We start from the raw sequence: 21,519 nt of genomic DNA on the forward strand, positions 1-21,519 counted from the left end.
TAGTTCCGTAAACTTACTCCCAAAAAGTATTTCAAGAAATGTTTTAATCACACCTCGACCAATTAACTTCAATAAAAGATATTACATCCTCTTTATAGAATAAATGTCTGCCAACCAGCATAGTGCTATGTATCAATGCCTTTAAAGAATAAAAATAACGCTGACAGCCAAAAACATTTGCACTACAAGTCCCACAATGCACCGGGCATCCCAGCCTGTTTCCACTGTACAGGAGAGACTCCTTTCAGCAACAATCTTCTAACCAGTATGTACTGAATGCGGGTCTAACTTCAGATTTGACACCTATCGTCAGATACATACTTATTGGTACAGTTTCAGACAACAAATTGCAGTTTTCTTCGTTATATTTGGGTGTCGTATTCAGTTAGCCGAGCTCATCTTGAGCTGCTCTCGTACATTAGCAGTAGATTTACGGCTTAATGTCCGCGTCTGGGTTGCGAGATAAATCAAGTAAATCTGGACCCGCTGTTGCTCAACCACGATGTTTTGTCTCAGTTCAGTCATGTCTGAGCGCTGACATTGATAAATAACGAGCAGGTTTGTTTGGCCTTGGTTGGTTGAGTGTGAAACAGTGAGGAGGTTGTGTGTTTTGTTGCTCTCGCCTCGGCCGTGTAAACACGTCCAGATTACACGCACCTTTCACACCAGACAGCCCAGAATGGCGCAGCGAGACCCCTCTCACGTCGCCAGCTCTCAGAAAGCACTGATGCTGGAAATGAAAAGTCTTCAAGAGGAACCCGTCGAGGGTTTCAAGATAACTCTCGTGGACGAAGCTGATTTATACAACTGGGAAGTCGCCATTTTCGGACCACCAAACACTCATTATGAAGGAGGCTATTTCAAGGTAAGAATGGAGCAGGTTTTGTTAACCATCAAAAACATTGATACGTTGTAAATGGAAACAATTCAACAAAACAGGGGGGAAAGGAAACCTGCTGGGCTATATTTTGTTTCCAGAGGTGGACAGAGTACTCGACCCCAGTACTTGAGTAAGAGTACAAATACTACTGGTCAAAATTTACTCCGTTACCAGAGGTGGAAAAAGTACTGAAAAATTGTAATTGAGTAAAAGTATCTTTACTTTGCTTAAATCCTACTCAAAGTAAAAGTAAAAGTACTCATCTAAAAATGTACTCGAGTAAAAGTACAAAAGTACTTGATTTAAATGTAATTTGAGTAAAAGTTACTTTCAGTTATTTAATGCAAAAAAAGGATGAGTCACGAATCAAATCCAGCACAAGTTGTTTTAATTAACTTCGAGGCATATTAAAGTAAACATCCACACTTGTAAAAGCTCAGCTGAGCTCAGTAACATCATCCTTTTACTTCCGCAGAACAGGACAAAAAGGACAGTCACAACCTGTACTGTAAAGTGCAAACTATTTTCAGTCATATTGTCCAACCGACAACACTAAAACCAGAATCAAAGTATTCAAACACAAAATAAAGTGCCCAATGCCCGCAGGATCCTGCTATTCACAATAAACCAAAATAAAATGGCCACAATATTTTCACCATAAATTTTGTACTCAGTAACGTGAGGGGGTTCAAATGTAGCGAAGTAAAATACTTGGGTCAAAATCTACTCGAGTAAAAGTACAAATTACATATTTCCAAAACTACTTAGAAAATTACAAATTACTCATAAAACGTACTTAATCACAGTAACGTGAGTAAATGTAATTTGTTACTTTGTTACAAGTAAAAGTAGCTCAGTCAAAATATTACTCGAGTAAGAGTAGAAAAGTACTTGCTTTTAAAGGTACTTAAGTATCCAAAAGTAAATGCTTTTAAATTTACTTTAAGTAAGAGTAAGAGTAAGAGTAAATTTCTTATTTTCCACATCAGTAAATGACTATTTTTTCTAAATTAATTTAAGGATCTTTTAACTCTTGTTTCTGAGAATTTACTCTTTGAAACCAGCTGCACTGATGTGCTGCTTTTAGAACCACAATGTTATATAAAACCTCCAGAAACACCAAAAACTAATCAAATGAATGGGATCATAAGAGGACAGCAGATGATGCAGAGTTTATTAACAATCATGAATCATGAGTCCGGCTCATTATCAGACTCAGACAAGTCAGCGGATTGTCTTTCTTCTCCTGACGCAGGCGTAGCCATTGTTGCGGCTATGTCTTGACAAACGCAGGCTACTTTGGCGGTATCGTTTTGAGGAGGCTTGACATATTTCCGCTTTACGTACATCCCAGTGGAGAGCGTGCACTGTGATAGGTCTCCTCCTTTGACAAAAACAGCTTGTGTCTAAAATAGGATTTTAGGGAAGAAGAAAAAAGAGCAGACCTGAAAGTAACGAGTACTTTTCAGCCTTCCTAGAAATTTACTCGAGTAAAAGTAAAAATATTTGTCTTGGAAATGTATTCAAGTAAGAGTAATAAGTACCAAAGAAATCTAATACTCAAGTAAAGTACAAATCCTCTGGATATGTACTTAAGTACAGTACTCAAGTAAATTTACTCCGTTACTGTCCACCACTGTTTGTTTCCTAGGCTCGTATCAAGTTTCCTATGGACTACCCATACTCCCCACCTGCTTTCCGTTTCCTCACCAAAATGTGGCATCCCAACATCTATGAGGTGCACTATCCCCGCCTGTCTGCCACAATGCCATGCTCTGTTAACACTGTGTATCCTTGAAAACAAACGCATTTGATGGTGAAATGAACTGGTTTCCTGTGTTTTTAGAATGGAGATGTGTGTATTTCTATATTGCACCCTCCAGTGGATGACCCCCAGAGTGGAGAGCTGCCCTCAGAGAGGTGGAACCCAACACAGAACGTCCGGTCAGCAACGAACACCATCTTTATCTGTGCTCGCATGTCTCTTTCCCCTGTGGTCACCTAGCTCGTTTGTCTTCTCTCAACCACTTGAATAATTTACCCACCACAGGCTCTTATCGCATGACATTCCCCATCCGTGATCCTGTCTTCACAAGTTCACAGAAACCTATCACTGGGTGCTCACCACAACTCAACCATCTTAACAACCAGTCAGAAATTAAATGAGTTCTGTCTTTGTAAATTATAGGAACAAAGGGTGAAATAGGTCGTGCACATCCAGGTGCTGGTCTCAAAACATAGATACATTTGTAAATTATAGGGTACTGCATATTATACTTTTTCTTGTGTGTAACGAGTTGGCAGTTTGTGGAACAGAAGGATGAGTTCATAGTTTTATTTGACCAAAAGGATCAAACCTTTAGGGAAAGAAAACAATTTATTAAGGGAAAAACCACAGGCACCCGTATCAACATGAGCAACAGTGGCTGTATTCTAGGTTCGGAGTGCTGTTGCTATGCAGAGACAACTAATCCTCTTACATTTTTTAAACTCGTTTATGGAGAAAAAAAAATCTGTTTCTACATTAATCAACTCATCTAATCACACGAGGGACATTTTAGGCTTTGCCTGAGATATCAGTGGATTAACATTTAATTAAATGGTTCTTACAGTGCAAAATAAAAAGTTATATTATTTGTTTAATTTTTTCTGAGTCAGCAGTTTGCAAACAGTAAAAAGAACTGGAACTTGAAATCAAATTTATAAAATGTAAAATTGGTTACTTGTATCAGGAATCCTTCATAAGCTCATCACCCTTTACAGGGACACTATTACTGTCACAGAGGGACGCTGTTAATAATAATACATTTGAGCACAAAGTTATGTTGATATAATGGACATTTTTGAAATTAAAGGGGTTTGGCTTTTTTTCACTTAAAAACACGGGGACAGAATATTTTCTATCTTGACAAAAAAAAAAAAAAACAGTCCAGTACAACACAACACTACTAGCTGCAGTCATCCCGTTTCTAATTTAGTTTATTTAACCTCTTTGTTCTCTTTCACCCTTATATAAACCACATGATATATGAAAGTATACCTCATTATATCTCAGGTCTTTGAGTTTACAAAAAACTCCTTTTAATGCTTCCAAAATGTAAAATTTGTTCTTCAATTCTTTCATTTTCTGTCAGACTTAAAATTATTTCTAACTTGATTGCAAACATCCAACTGTTCTATCCATTAGCATTTAATATGCTTGGTGAAGTGCGTATTTCATTTCACTGTTGATGTGTGACAAATTAACAACAAAAAAAACATAATAAAGTGCTTGTTGTTTCTGCAAGACGGCACGCAACCACCAGCTGTGGGTTGAAACAAGTGGAAACAGATGTCCAGATGCCCAGGTCTCAATAGGACCAATTATGATTATAGTCGTGTGTCACAGGAGTCACATCTTCAGTTTTTGTTTACATTTTATGAATTCAGAGTAGAGATATCAGAAATAAAATGTCGGAGTGGTTGATAGAAACAAAACACATTTTCTATTCAATTTTTATCTAAAAAGACATTTTCAACAGACATTAAATATGTTTCACAGTTTCAAACACTTGATTACACTTAAACAGCCACAAAAACAGCTTTATCTAACATCTAAAATAACAGTCATGAATGAAAAGAATATTTGCATCGTCTTTAGCAGTCCAGTGGGTGTCGGACTAACTTTCTGCTGTTCTTTGTTTTTGGCTTCAGCACCATTTTACTGAGCGTTATCTCACTGCTGAACGAGCCCAACACCTTTTCACCTGCCAACGTCGACGCCTCTGTCATGTACCGCAAGTGGAGGGACAGCAAAGGCAAGGACAGGGAATATGTGGAGATCATCAGGTAAATAATCACATATCATCATCTCTCAAGACTGTACGGATAAAATCATTCAGTTTATTTCTTTAGTACTTCCAACCGTTTACAGTCACAGTTTGTCTTCAATGTGCATGTTCTTTAAAGATATTTTGAGGTTTCCCTGTCTGCTAGTGCAATTTCAAATGTTTGTGCAGCTCAAAGATCCACAGTAACAAAATCCATGTAAACATAATACATACTGCTTTTGATCTCCCCCAGGAAACAGGTGGTGGCCACCAAAGCAGAGGCGGAGCGAGATGGGGTGAAGGTGCCGACCACGCTGGCCGAGTACTGCGTCCGCACACGCGCCCCGGCCACCGATGAAGGCTCCGACCTCTTCTACGATTATTATTACGATGACGACACCATGGAGGGCGGGGATGGTGACTGCTGCTACGACGAGGACGATTCAGGCAATGAGGAGTCATGACCCCCCCCCCTTTTTTTTTTCTTTTTTTTTTTTTGAACCAAACGCCCAAACTAGCTGACGTACACTCCGCCTCTTCCCCACCTGGGTCGCCAGGTATTCTAGGTTTACAACCAAGAAAGATTGGAAGTGTCCCTCCTCTAAATCCAATGAAAGAGCTTTTTTTTTGTCTAATTGTTTTGTTTTTCAACTCATTGAGCCTCTGATTTTGCTTCAGAGGCAGAAATCGGTGGATTGCTGTGGAAGGGCCAATCCTGGTAAGATTTGCACCAGCAAAAAAAGTCACTTATTTTTTCCCATTTTGCAATCATCATCCTCATCATCACCCACAACCTTACTGTTAGTGAATAGCTTCAAGGCTCATATAATCTCTAAGTTGTTCATAACCATGTTGAGTGTAAGTTTGTGGGGTAAGTATCGCCGTCAACGACATTTGCACTGGTGCAAAGACAAATAACCCACCCTCTGTTGCACATCTGTATTTCCTTAATTGTAACTGGGCTATGGGTGCTGGTTTCACTGATGCAAAAAAGACTTCAGGCAGTCTTATTTGTGCTGAGAGAGTACAAATGTCCAATATTTCTAGCTTTTACAGCATCTCGTTCAGTAGGACAAGACATGAATGAAAAGTTCTTGTGCATGCCCAAACATCCTCAAGAAGGTTTTTCTTTTCTTTTCTTTTTTTTAAATGTTTTGTTCCGGTGGACAGTCCACCTACTTTATTGTCCACGTTGATAAAGACTTGTTACTATGGGGGACTCGAAGAGCAGCTGGCAGAGTCAGTGGGTCAGTTCTTCACGTGAACATTTTTACTAACATGAACCTGATTTTTGCTGTGGTTCTTCTGGTTACTGTTTGATGTGTTTGTCTGTCACTTTGAGTTTAATCCAGTGTAAGATGATAACCTGTTGGTGGGGAAAACTGATTATTACAGAGTTGCATTGTCCTCAGGACCACTCCCTGAGAGGCCCGATGGAACTGAAGACCTACAGTAGTGGTGTGTAAATGAAAGCCCAAAGCATTTTACAAATGTTCTTGTATTCCTGTCTTTGTTTAATCTTCGCTCTCTTGAAAGCTTCATTATATATTATTTTTCCTGCATTAGACATTATACCTGCCCTGTTTATTTGGAAGTGATTAATGTTGTGAGGTTGGATGTGCAAAGAACCTCATGTAGTTTATTCCAGCCTTACCGTTGAAAGTGATAAAAACTTAATAAATTGAGCACCTGTATTTTTTTTGTTCTTTTTTTCTCTCATTACTTTTCCTTTTTCTCGTGGTGTGGAGTTTAAGGGTTTTGATACTTTTAGAGTTTATGGGTTTCCTACGTCTTTCTGTTTTTTATTTTTCAAGCATATATATTTGTTTAGTTTAATTGGAATGTCAAATTGAATTTCTCAGGATAAAATCACAAAACGATAAACAAATTGAAAAAAGTAACTGATCTCTTGAGGTGGTTTTCAGTGTCAGTTTACAGCTTCTGCAGAAACCACAGCTGATATGCACATGTAGCTGTATGAATGAGCGCAATGTTTTATTCACATCTGTTTTTGTTTCTTTTCCACTTATTTAAAATGGAAAAAATAAAAATATTTAAAAGAAAAATATGTACTGTCTTAAGTGCTTTAAGTAATTGCATCAAATTTTGGAATTTTTATTTTAATAAACGGAGGTGTCTTAAATATGAAACTCTGAACATTACCTGACAGCAAGACACGAGGCTTGGCGTATGGGATCTTTCATAAGATCTTCATCATTTTCAAAGTAAATAAAATAACATGCTGCTTGTAAATAATAATATTAATGAAAATGATCAAATAAAAATCTCAAAGCACAATTGATCATCTGCTTATAAGACTTTCCTTTCATCCACAATGTATTTAAGAAGAAAATCAGAAACACTTGAAAGATGCTGTGTTTTCAGCATCCCATGTTTCTTTTTGGTCAAACATCTTTTGAAGTACTACATTTGGAAAAATGGCCGTGGTCGCTGTCATCTTCTCATCAGTAGGGGAGATCATTTAAAGTTAGTTAATAATATAATGCAGTGAAAAAAAAATTGTGAACTACACATGGTATTTGGATTCTAAATGTACATTTTGTAAAAGATGTTAAGAAACTTTACTAAGTCTTCTCTTTTTAAAGTTTCTCAGAGAAAAAGTGTGAAAATCTCTTTCACAGACAAATATATGTTGTTTGGTATGGAGAAATGTGACTTTGCAATCATGGAAATGCTGTATATTAAGTTATTCTTATTAATGGGAAATACAATTTCCACAGGGCTTTTTGCATCAAAAATGTAACTTAAATTCAGTGAAAACCAGGAAGTTAGATGAAATGATAAAACCTTTAAAACTATATCTGCCATTGAAAAACTATCTTAAAACCTCAGGTATTTAATTAATTTTTTCCATAAGTAGCAAATGTTGTGAATTTGTCTTTTTGAACTCTAAGGGTATTTTCAATTAATTCTGACACTAATGAAGAGTTTGTTAAAAAAAAGAATTGGTTACTGTATGAGAAAATACATACCTGTGTAATATCTTACTTCCACCAATAAATATACAAATTAAAGCTGCAAGCAGCGATGAAAGGGCCCTCGACCAATCAGAAGAAGGGGCGGGGCTAATTTGCACCAATTATGTTCAAGGACTCAAAACCGAGTCCGATGACACCACCCACGAGTCTTTATGTCAAACCATTCAAAAGTTATGCCAGAAAATAGGGACTATCAAATATTGACCAATCAGAAGAAGGGGCGGGGCTAATTCATGCCAAGGAAGGTCAAGTACTCAATACCGAGTCCGATGACACCACCCACATGTCTTTATCACAGCCCGTTCAAAAGTTATGGCAGAGAAAGGTTTTCTAGGGGGCGCTGTTGAGCCATTAGGCCACGCCCATTCATGCAAACCATGAAATATCAAATTTATCGCCAGGCCTGGCTTGCGTGCAAAATTTGGTAACTTTTGGGGAACTATCAAATATGGACCAATCAGATGAAGGGGGGGCGCGCTTTTTGGCGTCTAGCATCGCCACGGTAACGCTTTTGAAAGAGAAAAGCAATGCGCGTCATCGCAGGATGGAGATGCACATTTTGATGTATAACACACCTGGGTGCACGATACGGTTCGGGCCGTATTAACTGCCGAAGGAATGGCATAAATCTCGCCAAAATGACACGATTAATTCAAACTGTTCAAAATGGCCGACTTCCTGTTCGGTTTTGGCCATGGCGCCAAGAGACTTTTCTTTAAGTTGCGACATGATACAGGTGTGTACCGATTTTTGTCAAACCGTATTGTGGGGCTTGAGGCACAAAGTTTAAATCAATGCATGAATATTGCTAATGATTTAATATACAGTATGTTTTACTGTAACATGTCATAGGGATATTTTCCTTTGTGGGTTTGTTCCCTTGTTGAACAGTTTTTCTGTTTATACTTAAACGTCTAAGCTGCTGAACTTGTAAATAACTATTTTCAGTGTGGTATTATTGTAGCCTAGAATTACACCCAGCAAATTTAAATTTGCTTTGCAGGAACATCTTTATACATGTGGGTCTAATCTATTAGGGTAATAGTAATAATAATAATAATAATAATTCAGATTCAGAATACTTTATTACGTTAGTCCCAAAGGACAATTCATTTCTACAGTCGGCCTGTCCATAGCAACAAAACACAATACACCAAACAGCCAATATCCACGATCACATCAGCAACAACAACCACAACCAGTGATAGCACAGCAGAGCAGGATGCAAATACTTCATGGTTCACAGTTTACAGTAGTTCATGGCAAGATAACTCCAAGATTCATTGTGCATTTAGCAGCCTTATGGCAGATGGAATAAAAGAATTTGCATAGCGGTTTGTTTTCCGCACCGCCACCGGCACATAATCCCGCCGACCTGAGGGCATAATTACAAAGAGACTGGCCAGAGCATGATCAGGGGGGGATAGTATCCTGTCTGCTTTCTGCACCACCCGTGCTTTCCAGAGAGAGCAGAGGTCTTTAAGCTGGACTCCAGTAATTTTAGAGCAAACTCTGATCATGTCATTCAGACACTTCTTGTCTTTCATAGATAGACCACCAAACCAACATATAAAAGAAAATATTAAAAGACTCTCAATAAAAGTTTGATAAAAGGTACACAAGATATTTCTGCTGATACCAAAAGAGTTGAGTTTCCTCAGCAGATAGATCCTTTGGTTTGCTCGCTTTACAATGCCGTCAGTGTTTTCATTGAATTTCATTTTCATTGCGAGTCAAACACAGTGCCCAAGTATTTGTATGTTTGTACTATTTGTACCTCTTCATTGTGAATAGTGCTCGGTTTGGAGTCGACACTAGATTTCCTGAAATCTATGATAATTTCTTTGGTTTTTGATACATTTAGGTCGAGGGAGCTATTTCTTTTAATAATAATAGTAATAACTTGCATTTATATAGTACCTATATTTCAGGAACCCAAGGTCACTTTTCAATGGTCATATATTATTTATTCACTCCTCATGCATAGTTAGTGATGGTAAACTACATGGTAACATAGCCACAGCTGCCCTGGGGCAGGCTGACAGAAACGTGGCAGCCAATCCATGCCAAGTAGTAGCCAGCCTACTACTTTTACTGAAGAAAAACCTTTCAACTCATTTTCTTCCACAGGTCCATATTATTTATGCTTCACTTTTTCCTTCTCTCTTTTTCATTTTCTATGTTGTGAACCGCTGCTCTCCTAGACTCCAAGCGCCTCAGGCCTTGAACATGGTCCTGCAGACACCCTGGGTCAGTGTTTGGCACATATGCACTTGCAAGGGCTTTTCTTTATTTGTTTATTTTCAAGTGACATGAAAAGATTCTGTGACACTGAAGGCACATTTGGGCAAGGTTCTGACCAACATGCGTTGCATTAATACTATTTTCAAAAAATCTAACAATCAGGAGGATGGAAGACAGATAAGGCGTACCCTACTTATACAAAAGAAACGAGCTTTGTCATTAAAAACTTTTTTATTGGTATAAACGTATAACGGTTACATGAAAAACGTAGCATAACATGTACATTATGTGTTCACATTACTCTTCGTTAAAATCTAGTTTTGACTAACGAGTGTGTAGTTTCCCACCGTCCTGAATGCAGCACGTGTCGCTCAGTGATGTCGTCATTCACACGAAGCAGCTCAGAAGTGCAGAAAGAAGCTGTTTCTGTTGATAAAAGATTATATTTTAGTTGAATTAATAAAACACACACGACAGTCATGTCTGTGAATTACGCTGCTGGGCTATCACCATACACTGACAAAGGTGTTTGTGGACTTCCTGAGGTAAATAATAGCTGCCATGAGCTTAAAGAGCTTCTTAAACTGGTAGTTTAGCATCTTAGCAGCGGGTCCTTGTATGCTGGAGCTACCGTGAAATTATTACCTTTCTTTGCATTTTCAAGGCGGTATTTAACACTTTCTGTGAGGGAATACATTAGAGCTTATAAGAAGAAGTCTAAGAGTGTTTATAATCACTTAATACTGGGGCACGCAAAAGCTTGCAAACAAAATCTACTTGTAATCTTTAATCTTCAGTGTTTCCTCTCGTGCTGTTGGTGGACTTTTATCCTGTTGGTGAAATATATCAATATAAACATTTCAGTTAATTTGTGGGGGGGGAAATAAAAGTAAAAATCGTGCATTTAGGTGCTGAGTCAAACCAGTTGTAACTGTTAGTATTGGCTTGTCAGTTATTGAGTGTATTGTGTTTTCTGCAGAAGTTTGATGGTCCTGAGGAGCTGAAAGCAAAAGTGGAGACGCTCGCTGAGTTGGTTAAAACATCTCAGTGTTTGGTTGTCCACACTGGAGCTGGAATAAGCACTTCATGTGGAATCCCTGACTTCAGGTAAGACACAACCCAAATTAATAAGATGAAAATAAATGAAGAGAGTTGTGTCAGAAAGCTTTCTGGCGTATAATGGAGGATACATTGATATGCAGACACAATGATCTACGGCAACCGCTACAAGGAGGAAAAGCCGTAACAGGTTACATACTGTAGATATTGACATATTTGCAGCCAGGTTTAGAAGTACTACGAACAATTATAGTTTTTTTTATTTATTTTGACTTTATGAACCATCATTGTGAGTTTGAAGGAGAATTCACAAAAATATGACATTTGCCTTCTAGTAATCACAGCCATTTTAAGAAAATTATTTCTTTTTTCAAGGTCTGAAAGAAGTGAATTTGCCAGGTTTGTTTTATTTTCTCATAGCTGATCAAATGTCTGGAGTTGGAGATGATATCTGCATTTGAGTTGGAGTTTTGCAACCTTTTGACTAGAGCTATCAGTATAAAGTTCAAGGAGATCTCTGTTGAAGTAAAACAAGCAGTCATTGGTTTGAAAACTCTACATAAATTTATAATAGAGGTAGCAAAATCCTAAATTGTGGCCATATGAACAGCATGATTTATCCCCTAAAATAAAGAAGCCACCTATGAGCTCAACAAGTTCAGGAAGACCGCTGAATACGTGTAGGGTTAATACAGAATCATTTTAGAGCCAGTGGTACTCATGATAAGGTAGGCATGTGGTTGTTAAAATCTACAATCTAATACATTTAATACATATACATTTAAATACAGAGGCTTTGCAACAAGATACAAACCACTGAAGTCATTTAAGCGCAGGAAGTTATTGTGAAGATGCTGTCCAAAACACGATTACATTACATTTTGATCCAAATGCCATGTGTATCCGAAAAGCAATACGAGTTTAAAGGCATTCAAATTTTGATATTGCTCAATAGCCACTTGATTTCTAACTAACAGAACATAATTTTCAGTTATTGAAGACAGAACCAAAAGTAGAGAGATTTACCAATAATCAGCAACTGAAGGTGGCTGCAGTGAAGGTCTAGCAAAGCATCTCCAGGAAAAGAAATACTACTTGAAGCCATTATAGTGACGTACATAGGAAATAAGAACATTCTGGCAGGTTCAATGAACAAAAAGTCATTAAGTCATTATCATGAGTCATTCATTACTTGCAGTGAGCAGGAGTGATCTACCCATCCCTAACGCAGCGCAGCCATAGAAGCCTCCAGCTGAAAACACGCTGTGGTTTAATCACTGTGTTGTAGACTAGAAGCTGTTCAGTGTTATCCATTATGTTGACAAGCTGAATTGTTTCTGACACATCAAGTGGAGAGAAATATCTATCATAGCAGCAGCCGCAAGAATAAACAGATGGAGTGAAAATCCTCAGAGGACAGAGACGCAGACTCCATATCAGCACTTTGGGCAATCGTAGACATTTTGACGGTGTTTAAAAAAAAATGAATATTGATAACAGAGTCTAAATATTGGAAATACCTTTTTTTTCGGTCCTGTTCTTACTTGTGAAAGTCATCATCTGACTGCCTTCAGGACAGCACTGCGTCAGTTTTCTGACTCATATTCCATGATCATTGATTTGAACCATCAATAAAGTGAGGTGGTTTGTAGTACAGGGCAAAAAAAGGAGGGAATATTAGATGGTTCAACAGTTAAGAGATCGATAGTGTTATGTTTGTTTTTCAAAACTTTGAAAGAGAGCTAACTTTACCTGAAGTTCAGGTCCAGCCTGTTTCCGTACATTGAATAAATAATGTCCACCCAGAGGAATCGCAGTATATTTGAGCAAAAGTTTGAAAACGTATGACCTGAGTTTACGATGTTCAAAGACTTGAACTGAGTTAAAGAGTTGTTAAAATGAGTCATTCTTTAGTACATTAGTATTATTGTCACATTGCTGCTGAATGATCTCAGATGAATTTATGGTATAATGGCTGGAAGAGAAGCCGTGTTTCCTGGAAGCTCAACGGTCATTGTAGCGGGACTGATTGTCATCTTTCATTTTTCACATAGATACCATGAGAATCCTGTGATCTGTTTTTCCTTTATTTCCTGTAATACCCATGTTTAAGCAGAGGAGGGTGGTGTTTGCTTATTACATGCAAGGAGGACAAGATGAAATTAAGTGCAGATCTTTATTTTCTCGTGGTCACTTCTTATTACTAGATGAGTATTTGAGGTTACTCCGCTGAAAGTGACAGATGTTGGACTGTCAAGTCATATGTTCACACGGATAGAGGCACTAGACTAGGACATCTGGAATCAGATGAATATTTGATTGCTCTGCCTATCAGTCAGCTGGAGTCATCTTAACACTACATAATTAAAACCAAACTTAATATATACATAATATTCCCACTAATGGTAAATACATCCCGTGCTATACATGTTCACACACACGATGCTCTAAATGAGAAGAAGTTTAGCTTCTCAGGTTAACATTATTGACTTCCCCAGGGTATATACTGTCGATATAGCAGTTATATATATCCTTTGTGGTTTTCATGCCCTGCAGCTTCTCTCTTGTGGTGATACATGACATTCAGTATGCTCTCTGTTACGGGAATCAGTATGCCTTGGTGCTGATGAGCCTTTGAACTGGTCTTTGCTGAGCAGGCGGTAAGTGGCTGCAGCAGAAAGACGCAGCTATTGAAGTTCAGAGTGAAGCCGAGAGATGAGTCTGGTGCGGCGCATTTGAGGATTTGCAATATTAATTCCCTCGTCTGCATGGAGATAAGTTTGCTCTCAAAGTAACTTGATAACTGTCAGGATGTTAAAAAAAAAAAACCAACAACAAAAAACAAACTCCAACACTGGCAGCGCTGCTGGGTTGATCAGTCCAGTGAAAAACCCCAAACTGGCCCGATAAACAAAAGCAGAAGACTTTCTAGCTCAATGTTTACTACATGTCATGGTCAAAACCTGCATTTTTAGAAAATATTTATTTATTTTTTGTATTTTTTTCTTCCTTTGTAGGTTTAATGTATTTTTTTTTCTATTTTCTCTCAACATTTCATGTTTTGTTTGTATTTATATTGTTTACTTACAGCGTGTTTGGACTAGAACAGGGGTCGGCAACCCGCGGCTCTAGAGCCGGATGCGGCTCTTTAGCGCCTAGTGGCTCCCTGGAGATGTTTCAAAAATGTTTTTTTTTTTTCTTTTTTTTCTTTTTTTCTCTTTTTGTTCCTTTTTCCTTTCCTTTTTAATCTCGACATTTCGACTTTGTTCTCAACATTTCGACTTTTTTCTCAAAATTGTACTTCACCATTAATCTCGACATTTCGACTTTTTTCTCGAAATTTTGACTTTTTTCTCGACATTTCGACTTTTTTCTCAAAATTTCGACTTTTTTCTCGAGATTGTACTTCAACATTAATCTCGACATTTCGACTTTTTTCTCGAAATTTTGACTTTTTTCTCGACATTTCGACTTTTTTCTCAACATTTCGACTTTTTTCTCGAGATTGTATTTCAACATTAATCTCGGCATTTCCACTTTTTTCTCGACATTTCCACTTTTTTCTCGACATTTTGACTTTTTTCTCAAAATTTTGACTATTTCCTCGACATTTCGCCTTTCGCCATTTGCCTTCATTCTAAGGCTTATACAAGACTTTAAATTTTTTGCAGCTCCAGACATATTTGTTTTTTGTGTTTTTGGTCCAATATGGCTCTTTCAACATTTTGGGTTGCCGACCCCTGGACTAGAACCATTTGACACAATTCCAATTGATTTAGACTGTTAATACTCAACCATTAAATACAAGACCAGCACTTGGTGCAGACTTACGTTCCTTCATATGACAGCTCTTTGATCCTAATACCCACTCTCTGGTTTCTTTCTCAGGGGTCCTAAGGGTGTGTGGACATTAGAAGAAAGGGGTGAGTCACCTCACTTTGATACCACCTTTGAAGATGCTCGTCCCAGTTTAACTCACATGGCCCTTCTGGGACTGCAGAGAGCTGGGTACCTCAAGTATCTCGTCAGCCAGAATGTGGATGGGCTGCACGTTCGATCAGGCTTTCCCAGGTAACCTCACCCTGCTTATAGCCATATCACGAATCGCAAAAGTGTAACTCAGTGAGATCTAATGACTTGACTTAACATTTGCAGCTTTGATCTGGTGAGGGATTCCTTCAGGGTGCACATCTGTTTTATGAAGATATACCTTTGTCACTTATTCTCTCTCCAGCTATTTACATCTTCTGTTTGCCTTGGACAAATTATAGATCTCAGTTATTAGCTTTAGGCCATCAATCGTTAAACATATGCTGTCATCTTTATACTTTTCTGTGCCCCTTAGTTGTCATTTGTATCTTGTGCTGCTTCCCGTGCATCCCAGCAGTCGCTGCCTGCATGGTCTCAGTGTCCTGCATCAACACAACTTTGTGTAATTTCCTGGATAAACCATTTTAATTTGTTGACCCTCATCTGCTGTATTGCATGTCTTATATTGGGTGTTCTTTCATTTCTGTCTCATACCCTTGCGCTCTCGTAACAACTCCCCATTGTTCCTTCTCAAGGCAGCCATGTTCTGTTGTAAACTTTGTCCTTTTGTCTTATTTTTTCATCTGAATGGCAGGTTTGTTTACACAGGACTCTGTATTTGTTCTGAACATTCAGCTTGTGTAACAGCATTTCCTGATGCATGCAAAGCAGAAATGTGTTTTCCTTGTTCATTTACTGTGGAGGAAGACAATACAGAGGACAGTTTGTGATTCTGTCCAAGCCCCAATCGATGAAAGATGAACATTGGTTATGCCTTTGTTCTGCTTTAATTGTGCTACCAGTCATGTGTCATTCTGTAAGTCCATTTTATCCTGTTGAAGTATTCTTCCAAATCCCACACCTCGACAATGATTGAACTTCACAAGCACTTATCCAGTAATCGGATGAAGTGTTTCACTCTTTCAGATGTCTTCTTTGTGTTCAGGATGTGTCCTGTGCTAAGTTGTGTGAACCCATCGATGAAGTGGAGATATTTTACACCTGGTTGAATTTCATGCAGCAAAATTTTCACTGGAGTGCCAGCTTTATTTTGGTTATGTTAAATCTTTGACATGTTTTACATGCATTAACAGTTCTCAGGAGAATTATGCCACAGTCTTTTGTTCATTACCTGACCTGGTCAGAAGCCTCTGAAGACAAAGATGCATGATCAAACCATCAGTGAAGGATTTTGTGTTTTTCTGCAGTTCATTTTTTCTGATGCGGCCACACCAGTTTTATCTTCTCAAATTCCTTTGTTCCTGTCAAGTGGCATCATCATCGTGATCAGCTACCAAGATATGGTCTTCATCTTGAATTTCTTGGGCTTCATTGTTTATAATGTTCCCACAGTCATGAGCAAAGCTTGTTAGGTCAGGTTTTCATAGTTTGAATCAGTCATTTTACAGCCAGTTCCTGGTCTTTCATTGATGCCCGTCTCAAAACCAGAGCTAAAAATATTGTTTTATGTATTCTAGCTTTATGTTGGGATGTGACTATTTTCAATGCCAGGTTTCTGCTTTATATAGATTAGCTATTTTGGATTAAGATTTAAGACTGAGTCATTCTTTTTTTCTTTTTGTACATCTGTACACACAAGCCATTTCTTAGCTCTTCCTCCACAATTATTTAGGTTTACAGAAATGAGGACAGATGGGGAACCAGTTGTTCTCAGAGGAAAAACATACAAGCAAGAGATGGGCTTATACAAAAAATAAAGCTGGTTGGAAGTATACTACGGAGGTGTCAGGCGAGTCTCTGAGTGCTCCGTATTTATTAGCGCGTGAGTGGCAAAAAAAGTGGAATGTTTTACCTTGGAAACATTGCTTTGATTAATGTCTTTTTTTATGCATCACTTTTTTTTCTTTCTTTTGTTAACTTGTCTCCCTCTTGTGCATTTAGGGATAATTTGTCAGAACTTCATGGTAACATGTTTGTGGAGGAATGTGAGAAATGTGGAAGGTATGTGCATGCACACTCGCAGTAACTCTTTAGTGAAACTAATAATTTTAATCTTAACAAGCTGCGGAAGATGTTTCTGTATGCTAAACACTGGAACTGAAAACATCTTATCAATGAGAGGTCATTGGAGGAAAAAAATGCAGTTTTTTAATGATAAGAAAGCTATAAGTGCACACAGTAGCAGCACAGAGGCTGCAGCAGCTGAAAATCATGTTACAAACAAAACCTATAGAGCAGAGAACTAGTATTCAAAGTGATGCTTTCTGTGAACACAAAGGGCCTTCATAATTAAAACAAAAGTAGCTTATTTTTTTGTTTATAATCCCCTGCAAAACATTGTGCCCTCTTTTATGAAAGATTAACAGGCATAAGTTATTTCAAACTGTTTCCAAGTTTTCCACTGTGTGGCTCGAGCGGCCTCAGCCAGTACTTTTAAAGCGGAGGGAGATACTGAAGAACACATTTTAAACAGAGCATGAACTAATTATAAATTGCAGGATTTGTGGTTCTTGCAGACAGTTTGTCAGAGAGAAGGTGATCGGTGTAATGGGGCTGAAGCCGACGGGCCGTTACTGCGATGTGGTGCGATCCAGAGGACTGAGAGCCTGCAGGTAGAAAACTCATGGCCTTGTACATCTGGAAACTTAAAAAAAAAAAAAAGAAAAAAAAAAAGGTATATTATGATAGGTTTTTGTCTGTGTGTTTGTTTGCAAAAGAGGGAAACTGATCAGCACAATACTGGACTGGGAGGATGCTCTTCCTGACAGAGACCTGAACAGAGCAGAAGATGCAAGCAGGTGAGACAAATGTGCTGCTGTTGGTTTGATAAGCTGCTTTTATAATTCTGTAACATACAGTTCCTTCACTTTATTGTGTGAATTTTATTTCATCTCATGTTGAAAGACACAAGCAGTAGTTCAAACCAGAGCCATGGAGTGAAGAATGTGAAACGAAGTGCTGGATTTATTTGTCTGTGCTCTCTGTGGCTTTGGTGCCAGTGCGCTCGCATCCAAAGAAGTGTTCATTTGAAAGCCTGTTTAACGTTTATGCTTTCATAACTGTCTGCTTTAATGTTTTCTTTCAACCAAGACTCCCTTTAATTCTGAAAGCTACAAAAGCTTTTCTCAGTAAAGAAGCTAGATGAAGTGATTGTATGTGTGTCACTTTGATGTGCGGACACACAGTGGATGTAGAATTACCGTTAAAATTGAAGAAAGGACCTTTGAGCAACAACTGCTGAAATCTTTGTTTTTCCTTTTCTTCGCCTGTAGCAGTGTAAAACTGAACAATAAAGGCATATCTTTGAAAGGTGTTCAAGTGGAAGTTATGGGAAAACTGCTTATCAGATTGCGTATACTTTAATTAAAATTCTTAGGGTTGTCTTATTCCCTACGCTGTGTGGGCCCTGCAGAACTAGAGATGCATTGCATTTGCTCCTACTATTTTAGGTATTTTAGCCTCGTCTTCAGCCAGTGTTGGACTGATGGGTTTGCTGTGAGATGAACCTGTAGAGTTTACTATATAATCAGTGATTGAAAACATTTTTAAAATGTCCCTACAGTTGCACGGCTTCTGTAACAACCCGCATACGTTTTAAAGTTATGCTGCAATCCCTCTAAGACCCAGTAGAGAGAAAAAAAATGCTCACCAAGTTGTCGGCCTGTAACTCTGATAAATGTTAAGTTCTCTCTTTGTGTCATAAGTCAGAAATGTATTTGGAGATTTTTTTCTTTTGGTTCTATGTACAGTTTTTAGTGATGCAATGAGACTTGACTTAATTTTAAATCCTCCTCAGACCCAAATACTGCTGTATTTTACAGTCCCTTTCATGCACACCTACATGTATGAATTACCCTTGAGGAATTGCAGGAAAGAGTGTAAGACATGACACTTTTTACCCATGCAAGATTTGATTCTCTTTGCTTGGCGTGCAGACGAGCAGACCTGGCACTGACCCTGGGCACGTCCCTGCAGATCAAACCCAGCGGCGACCTTCCACTCCTCACAAAGCGCAAAGGAGGGAAGGTGGTGGTGGTCAACCTGCAGCCGACAAAACACGTGAGTGCCATTCACACACCACCACGAGAAAGGAGTAAAAGAGAAGGTTAGATCTTTGTTGTTGTGGGTCAGAATGTTGTTTTAAGATGTTTTCAGGCAAGAACAATTTGTGGTTAAATTATCAAGATAGTCTACATTTTTCTACTTTTGTTTTCACCAAACTTTATAACACAGTTGAAGCAGAAAGTTCAAGTACTTCCTCTGAAGCACATTTCCGTATTTGCAAGACGTATTTGCAAAGAATGAAATATCAAGTACACAAGTCCAAACTTGGCTTACTAGGAGTTGATAATTAGTCATGGTTGTTTTTAAACAAATGAAAGCAGCCCAGAGGAAGTGTGGTAATTTCTTAGCTCTTTGGGTCTTTCTGTAGACTGAGGTGAAGCTGATTCCACATTGCTGTCCAGGATTACCGGTAGTCTTGTTTAGTCTCTTATTTGTCCGTTTCCTCTTTTTTCTCTGTCATTACTTTTTTGAGTCTCTTCATTCCTTCGCCACAACGTCCTCTGTAGTTTCGTAGCGAGTTTCATTGTTGTTGAGGTGCGACTTAGTGCCATAAACACAGTGGATAAGTCAGAAAACACATAAAAGCATAATAATATATTTATTTATCGTTGATTAATTAATCAGTGACATGTTTAGTGTTGCCACAAGAACACAACAGTAAGCAGAAGAAAAACATACGAATTTACCTGTAAAATCACATCCCTGAACCTTTATTGTTTTAAAACCATTACAATGTCAAACACAGGTTTGCTATTTCTGATGATGTGTAATATCAAATGAACTCATTCAGTTTTGCCAAGCTTTTTATAAAAAAAATCTTTGAAGTCTTCTACCTGTTTACTCAGACTCTTGTTGCTTTGCAGACTTTTTAATTGCTAATAGAAAACACCTGATTAGGCCATCATTGTGATTGAAGCCATCATTTGAGGAGTAATTAAGCTGTTCATTGCAATCAGCTGCAACGCTGGGGTTCTCTGACATGAGTAGAAAATCAGAGAAAAGAATAAATGTAGCTCCATAAACTACCTGTGAAATAGATCAAAGTATCATCACAATGGTTTTGAAACCTGTTTTAATACGAAGAAACTATTTTTTTAAAACTTACTAGAGCTTTATGTTGTGTTTCACTGATGTAATTTTCTGTTGCAGGACAAGCACGCCCACCTGCGAATCAATGGTTACGTGGACGAGCTCATGAAACAGCTGATGGAGCTGTTGGGTGTAGACATCCCAAAATGGGAGGGACCAGTTGTGTGTGAGAGCGCCACATCATCTGAATCTGCCAACAACATCAATCCTCGCAGCATTTCCACAGAAGAAAAGGTGAAAAAGGAGGAAATTAAGGAGGAGAGAAAAAGAGAAGCAGGATGGATAACAGAAGACGAGCGCACCAAAGAGGACACTGTTTCAGTAAAAAGGGAGAGGGCAGACTTCACAGCAGAGGCAAATAAAGATGAATAACCTCACGCCCTTTGTTTCATGAGGTCCACAACATAATTGCACCCATAAATAAAACATGCAGAGGAAGGTGGTCAGCTGGATCAGTTTCCATGAAGATCAGAAGATGTCTCTAATCTTACACCATCTGAATCAAAGACTTCTTTTATACTTGGCTGGTTTTAATGATCTGAGAACTCTGAAAACTTCCCTCGTCGCCATGGCGAGCAGCGACGTGAGATGGACTCGCTATAGCCTCACACATCGGATGCTTCGATGGTAATGTTCATTTACCAAATAGGAACATTGATAAAAGCACGAGCTGTGATGTAACTGTCCACCTCCCAGGGCCAGAGAGAATTTTGTGCATTAATCCACTCAGCTGTACTTTTTTATTTTAAGTTTTTCTCCACTGGATGAGCAAGAGGACAACAAAGACCTGGGGCAAGTTTTAAATCAGGTGTGTAAAAGTTTACTGCACCTTATTAATATTTATAGCCATGTGCTCCAGATCTTGTCCCTGCAGATCTGTTCTTTCTTTTGATACTTTATGAAAAGGAATATGAGTATAAGTGAGCTTCTGTCTCTCTGACCGACTAACCTGCGTACAGCAGCGTGCTGCTGCTGGTGGGGGATTTAGGTTATAGTTGAGTTTTGGACCATAAATGAATGTCAATCACACGTGATCTTTAGTAGGAACAGGATTTTATGTAAACCACTGTACTCTCACAGAAATGTCAGTTCATCTTCTTTTTGGTTATTGATATTTTTTTACATTACATTTTTGTTGCTGTACAATAAACACACTAAGTTCATAAAACCTGAATGTACTGTATTTTGTACCATCTGGGGAGTTGGAGGAAATGGAGAAAGCCTTCTTGCTGCTTGTGTTCTCTGAAGCAAACGTCTAAACATTATTGGAGCTTTAAATATCCGATATGAGTCACTGCACTAATCTGTGAGTTGGAGGAAAGCAGGTGACGCCGCTGCTGTACGGCCCAAATCAATCCGTTCCCTCACTTTACCGTCAACTTTT

At 38.4% G+C, this 21,519-nt stretch overlaps 2 protein-coding genes across 2 annotated transcripts; both read left to right on the forward strand.

The window, feature by feature from the left end:
• The first annotated feature begins 203 nt into the window (after nt 1–203).
• Nucleotides 204–6,755, forward strand: cdc34b (cell division cycle 34 homolog (S. cerevisiae) b). Its single transcript, XM_061732077.1, has 5 exons — nt 204–865; nt 2,532–2,618; nt 2,727–2,824; nt 4,574–4,708; nt 4,943–6,755. Exons 1-5 carry the CDS (start codon nt 680–682, stop codon nt 5,151–5,153), a joined length of 717 nt encoding a protein of 238 aa, XP_061588061.1. The 5' UTR covers nt 204–679; the 3' UTR covers nt 5,154–6,755.
• A 3,563-nt stretch (nt 6,756–10,318) lies between these two features.
• On the forward strand, nt 10,319–21,309 carry sirt6 (sirtuin 6). Its single transcript, XM_061732078.1, has 8 exons — nt 10,319–10,477; nt 10,912–11,039; nt 14,880–15,062; nt 16,923–16,982; nt 17,498–17,593; nt 17,699–17,779; nt 18,917–19,040; nt 20,196–21,309. Exons 1-8 carry the CDS (start codon nt 10,412–10,414, stop codon nt 20,505–20,507), a joined length of 1,050 nt encoding a protein of 349 aa, XP_061588062.1. The 5' UTR covers nt 10,319–10,411; the 3' UTR covers nt 20,508–21,309.
• The last annotated feature ends 210 nt before the right edge of the window (nt 21,310–21,519 follow it).

This window comes from Cololabis saira, chromosome 10 (genome assembly GCF_033807715.1).
Source record: "Cololabis saira isolate AMF1-May2022 chromosome 10, fColSai1.1, whole genome shotgun sequence".
In the NCBI taxonomy this organism is placed as follows: Eukaryota; Metazoa; Chordata; class Actinopteri; order Beloniformes; family Belonidae; genus Cololabis; species Cololabis saira.

Coding starts and splice junctions, on each gene's coding strand:
- cdc34b (XM_061732077.1), top strand. CDS start 680: ATGGCGCAGCGAGACCCCTCTCACGTCGCCAGCTCTCAGAAAGCACTG. Junction 866..2,531: donor ATGAAGGAGGCTATTTCAAG/GTAAGAATGGAG, acceptor TTTGTTTCCTAG/GCTCGTATCAAGTTTCCTAT. Junction 2,619..2,726: donor GGCATCCCAACATCTATGAG/GTGCACTATCCC, acceptor CTGTGTTTTTAG/AATGGAGATGTGTGTATTTC.
- sirt6 (XM_061732078.1), top strand. CDS start 10,412: ATGTCTGTGAATTACGCTGCTGGGCTATCACCATACACTGACAAAGGT. Junction 15,063..16,922: donor GTTCGATCAGGCTTTCCCAG/GTAACCTCACCC, acceptor TTGTGCATTTAG/GGATAATTTGTCAGAACTTC. Junction 19,041..20,195: donor ACCTGCAGCCGACAAAACAC/GTGAGTGCCATT, acceptor TTTCTGTTGCAG/GACAAGCACGCCCACCTGCG.